At 37.6% G+C, this 5,626-nt stretch overlaps 1 protein-coding gene across 3 annotated transcripts; it reads left to right on the top strand.

Annotated features, from left to right (window-relative positions):
- Positions 784-5,591, top strand: LOC107638251 (probable dolichyl pyrophosphate Glc1Man9GlcNAc2 alpha-1,3-glucosyltransferase). 3 transcript variants are annotated; one of them, XM_016341430.2, is made up of 6 exons: positions 784-1,200; positions 2,187-2,268; positions 2,358-3,286; positions 3,688-3,891; positions 4,523-4,760; positions 5,100-5,519. In XM_016341430.2, the coding sequence occupies exons 3-6, from the start codon at positions 2,534-2,536 to the stop codon at positions 5,486-5,488; spliced, it is 1,584 nt and encodes a 527-aa protein (XP_016196916.1). In that variant the 5' UTR covers positions 784-1,200; positions 2,187-2,268; positions 2,358-2,533; the 3' UTR covers positions 5,489-5,519. The 3 variants fall into 3 exon arrangements, with proteins under 3 accessions (XP_016196916.1, XP_016196919.1, XP_016196918.1); XM_016341433.2 differs by lacking the exon at positions 2,187-2,268 and having other exon boundaries at positions 5,100-5,591; XM_016341432.2 differs by lacking the exon at positions 2,187-2,268 and having other exon boundaries at positions 2,367-3,286.

The raw sequence follows: 5,626 nt of genomic DNA on the forward strand, positions 1-5,626 counted from the left end.
TATTTTGGCGTTACCAAACATGGCCTACGCGTGCTTTCACGCACTCGGTCTCTCCTACGGGTGTGTATTGGCCGAGTAAAATCGAGTTTGATGTGACCTAAATCTAACTTAAAATATATACCGGACTTATTTTTTAGACTCGAACCCGACCCTAAACTCGATAAAACTTATACACTTTCGGGCCACGATTATATCGGATAAAAACCGGGCCGTTAACATTACATTACCTTGATATCTTCTTATAAGTTAGCATGTGAAAATATCCAAATTTCTAAGACTCCAATCATTATTTGACATGATAAAATTCACTTAAAAAAATATAACAAGAACCAAATCTTCTCTAAAATTAAAGCATAACCATAATCAATACTAATATTGTCTAATAACACCAAATATTTAAATCAATATAAATAACACAATATTATGCATTAGTCTAAAATCTAATACATTTTAAACATAAAACATTAACTTATAGTTTTATAATAACTAATAACACAAAATATTAAGGTTTACAATATTTAAATTCCACATAAAAATAAACATCATCCATCGCTAATAAAACAAAATATTAATTATGTATGATGACCAAGCCATCGGGTCGATTTTGGATGACCCGAACCATGGCCCGGATCTAACCCAAAATAATGACCAAGTCTATTTTTAAGATTCTTATCCGACATTAAATCCAATAAAATCATACCAAAATATCTTCTAAAATGTTTGGGACCGAACCGGGTCCTCAGGCCGAGCGGGCCATGCACACCCATAGACTCTGCCCCAAGGCCCCAACTGGGCCATTGCTACCTCAGTCCACAGTGGACAGTGCCTCGCCCCTCATTGCCTCCCTCCCTCCCTCCGACCTCCGTTAGTCCGTTTCTCGCCGTCAGCTTCTGTCTCTCTCCGGCTGTCGCCGTCCCTCCTCACCGCTCACAGGCTCGCAGAGTCGTCATCTCTGGTTTCACGGCGTACCCCGAAGTGGCGTCTCACCAGATCAGAATCATATCAACGCCAAAGTCTTCCTCTCCCGTGGTTTTGCGATTCGGCGGCGGCGGCGGTCTTTACAGCGCTTGAGGCTCGCACCTTAGCTTCCTCTTATCCGCGACGATCTCCTTCATCTGTGGCTGAGTCGAATCGCCACCGGTCACGTCGTCCCTTGCCTGTTAATCGGAGTATTGTTAGACTGATTCTGGATTTCTATTGGTAATTCTACAATGTTTGTTTCTCTCTTTTGAAAATTTCTGACTTATTGAGCCATGGAATTGCTCTTGAAATTTCTATCGTGGAATTTCTGATTTCTACAGGATTTTAGATTCTGGAATTACACTTGATCTGTGATTTGATTTTGCTGAATACAAATGCTCATATGTGATTATTGCATCCGAAACTTGAGCTGCTCCTCTTTTATTTTATGGTTTTGATTTTCATTCTTTAATCCTCTTTAAGGTTGGAATTTGTTTTGTTAGTAGCCCCATTCTTGTGTTCCATTGTTGAATTTCAGTAATTGGTGGTGTATATTTGGTTTTGTGAGTAATTGAGAATATCATATGAAGATTACAGAAATTCAACCATCGCAACTTTGGGTGGGAACATAGTACCATTTTTTCTTCTGCACACCATGTGCTTTGAAAAGAATGATGAAAGCTATATATATGATGAAGGGCATCATAAAAATACATGCATCTCATGGTGGAACAAAAGATGCGGGAAAGAAAATGAAGGCATGCTGGCTTTTAGAGTAGGAAGTAGGATAGTAGGATAGGATCTTCATTACCAAAGTGACAATCGATGTGCTACATCTTTAAGTACTGTTGGAGTGTATACATTGAGTTTAAAATTTTAGTTCTTAAACTAAAGTGTTAGCTTTTCTACCAAAAGTGTTAATTTTTAAGTTAAAATTGTTAGTTTTGAGTTAATAAAGTTATTTTTGTTAAATTATTAGGATATTTTTGGAAAATTGTTTGATATTCTTGGCGTATCAGTGTCTACCAACACATTGAAATCTTCATTCCCAGACATATTTTTCAAGATTCCCAGGAAAATTAATCCATCTACCAAACTCAGTTTTAAATCTATTTGTGGAACAGGATTATTTTCTCGTAGCTTTTTTAGTTTAGCCTAGTGACTCTAGTTTCCTTCTAATACGTGGACTCTTGATTTAACAGATAAAATGTTGTCATGTATTGCAGATTTATTGCCCTGCCCTATTCGATGTCACATAGCCAAATCAATGGTTCCTACCTGTTACTAATGCAAATAAAGGAGTTTATTGTAGATTCCTAACTGTTTCTATGCAAATAGTCTTTGCGTAAAGGATTCTCCTATATATATTCTTGGTAACTCTGCTGACTTTCGTGCAGGGAGTTCAGAAGGATTATGTTTTGTATCTGCATGGTCCTCATATTGGGTTGAAATCTTGTGCAAGCACTCTTTTAAGAATACAAAATTCAGCACTTTTGGGTTTCTGCATTGATACAAAATTCAGTACTTTTGGGTTTCTCCATTAAGTTTCCCTCTTTCACTCTTATCTTCTGGCATGGGAAAACAGAAACTAAGCTCTAAAGGTGTTCAAAATTCTGGTTGCACAAAAGCAACTCTATGGTGGTTCTATCTTGTAGCTGCCTGCATAAAAGTTCTACTTTTCCCATCCTACCGCAGTACAGACTTTGAGGTGCACCGCAATTGGCTGGCTGTGACTCACTCTCTGCCTCTTTCCCAATGGTATTTTGATGAGACCAGTCCATGGACACTTGATTATCCACCGTTCTTTGCTCATTTCGAACACTTCCTATCCATGTTTGCCCACCTCATTGATCCCAAAATAGTGCACCTTCAGGAGGGCCTGAATTATAGCGCAAACACAGTTGTCTATTTCCAAAGAGGGACAGTAATACTTTCTGATCTGTGCCTTCTCTATGGGGTTTACAGACTTACTCGGAATCTGGATTCAAGAAAACAAAAGCTGATTTGGTTATCAGCTATTTGGTCTCCAATGCTTTTTATTGTGGACCATGTGCATTTCCAGTACAATGGATTTCTCATTGGGATTTTGTTGATTTCACTCTCATATTTGGAGGAAGGGAGGGATTTGTTAGGAGGGTTCTTTTTCGCTGTCCTCTTGTGCTTAAAACATTTATTTGCAGTGGCAGCACCTGTTTATTTTGTTTATTTGTTGAGGCACTACTGTCGGGGTGGAATAGGGAGAGGCTTCACTCGACTTTTGATTATGGGAGGTATGGTTGCAGCAGTGTTTGCAGCTGCATTTGGTCCATTTTTCCACCTTGGACAGGTATTATAATATGACTTTGACATTCTTAGTACATCTTTGCCAATCAGTTTGCTCCCTATGCTTTTGGTTTTCCTATTTTTCTGAAATCCTTTCAATTGACCAATTTGAATTTGGTTACTATTTTGTTAAAGTGTCACTTGATATTTTGTTGTTTTGTTGATTTTCTAAATTTTGGAATTTTAAATTGATGTTTGTAGTTTTCAACTTAAGTTATCCAGGAATAGTAAACAATTGGATGCTCCTACAGCCGTGAACATCATATAGGAAATCAAGTTCTTCTGTTTAGTATTTACTTCCTCATCTATTTTTAAGTTATTAATTTCTGTGTAAAAGTGAACATATTTTCATTTGACTCTTCGTATTATTGATTTTCTTATTGATTTTCAAATAATAAATTGCAGATACAAGTCATTCGACGATTGTTTCCATTTGGCAGGGGACTTTGCCATGCATATTGGGCCCCAAATTTTTGGGTGTTCTATATCATGTCTGACAAAGGGCTTGCTTTCATACTCAGAAGACTAGGGTTTAATGTCCAGACACCAACTGCTACGTTTACTGCTGGATTAGTGGGGGATTCCTCCCCTTTTTCTGTACTACCTCAGGTAATGTTTATGTTTTCTGAATAAATGTTTCTTATCATACTGAGAAAGTGCATTACTAGTGGATGCTCCCATTAACCTGATTGTGTGATTTGTAGAAGTAGGAGGGTTCTGTGATATCACTTCAACCTCAAAAGTCGCACACATGTGACCTAGCTACAGTTAGATACTTTTATTTGAAATTTATATACAATATTATGGATAATGTAGCTGACTGAATGAGTGAATCTTATTCTGTTTCCTAAGAAAATATAGGTATAGATCCGACATAGGATGTAATATTTGTGAAACATTATAACTGGGACTTATAATTAGGAAGCATCATATAGCAAGCTGAACATAACTCAAAATCCAGACCGATCCAACATAGGATGTTATATTTGTTAAACGTTATAAATGGGACTTGGGAAGAGATGCATAATATTGGCATTTTACATATTACACATCCAGTGCTAGCCATTGCAACTTCCAAGATGCTGTTGTCCAATTGGCATGAGCACATGGGGTTGATAACTTGTTTGAATCTCGGACTATGATATAATATAACAGCCATGTTTAGTCACGCCTATTTGCTTCTCAATTTCCAAAAATTTTTATCAAGGAAGCATTCATTTTTCTATTAACCAATCTGCAGGTCACCCCATTAGTGACCTTTATGATGGTTCTACTGGCCTTATCTCCGTGTCTTCTCAAAGCTTGGAAAGATCCAAAACCCCAGATGATTAGTAGATGGGTAGCCTATGCTTATACCTGTGGTTTTCTCTTCGGGTGGCATGTGCATGAGAAGGCATCATTACATTTTGTAATACCGCTTGCCATTGTAGCAGTACAAACCTTGGAAGATGCCAAACATTACTTTTTGCTGTCAATAGGTATCCTTTTGAAGTTTTAATGCTCCTTCATTTGTTTTCCAAAATAGAAAGAGTAAAAGACAAATAAGTCTCTGACCATTTTTCGCTAGGATGCATATAAGTTTCTAGCCAAAATTAATGACTCAGTAGTCTCTGACCATTGAAAATGCGAGACACATAGGTCCCTTCGTTAATAGACTTGTGTGTTTTCAATGGTCAAGGACCTCTAAGTAGTTAATTTTAGTTAGGGACATGGGTGTTCCCATGAAGAATTTCCTTTCTGCTATTTGGACCTTGTATCAGAAACTTTTTTGGATGCCAAACTTCTTTGGATTCACTTAAGTAACTTTGTGCGCGCAGTGTCTTGCTATTCACTATTTCCACTACTATTTGAGGCACAAGAGTATCCTATCAAAGTTCTTTTGCTGCTGCTTCACTCGATTTTGATGTGGTCTGGCTTCTCTGCGCAATTTCCTGATGGTGCTGAAACAGCAAGAGCACCAACTGGTCATCATACCGAGAAAAAGGTGGATCAACATAAGTCCAATGGTGGTTTTGTTATTGGCTGGATTGAGAGGATGTATTTGGTTGGTCTTGTAATTGTAGAGATATGGGGTCAATTTTTACACCCTTTGCTTCTGGGTGACAAGCTTGCTTTCGCTCCCCTTATGTTGATCTCTATATACTGTGCTTTGGGGATCATGTATTCTTGGATTTGGCAGTTAACATTCATAGTTAAATCTCCCTGAAATTTTGGACTGATTGGACTTTGAATCAATACAGCTTTACTTTTTATAGTAAATCGGATTACACGAGTGACGAGTCCATCCTTCAGAAATTTCAAGAATGTTATTTAAGTTGCGTCAGGTTCTACATTGAGTTTCATA

Source organism: Arachis ipaensis, chromosome B04 (genome assembly GCF_000816755.2).
Source record: "Arachis ipaensis cultivar K30076 chromosome B04, Araip1.1, whole genome shotgun sequence".
Lineage (NCBI taxonomy): Eukaryota > Viridiplantae > Streptophyta > Magnoliopsida > Fabales > Fabaceae > Arachis > Arachis ipaensis.

What these genes read in the sequence shown, in the direction of transcription:
- LOC107638251 (XM_016341433.2), top strand. Translation starts at nt 2,534, where the DNA reads ATGGGAAAACAGAAACTAAGCTCTAAAGGTGTTCAAAATTCTGGTTGC. An exon ending in CTTTTTCTGTACTACCTCAG is followed by an intron (nt 3,892 to 4,522) that starts GTAATGTTTATG and finishes ACCAATCTGCAG; the next exon opens with GTCACCCCATTAGTGACCTT. An exon ending in TTACTTTTTGCTGTCAATAG is followed by an intron (nt 4,761 to 5,099) that starts GTATCCTTTTGA and finishes TTGTGCGCGCAG; the next exon opens with TGTCTTGCTATTCACTATTT.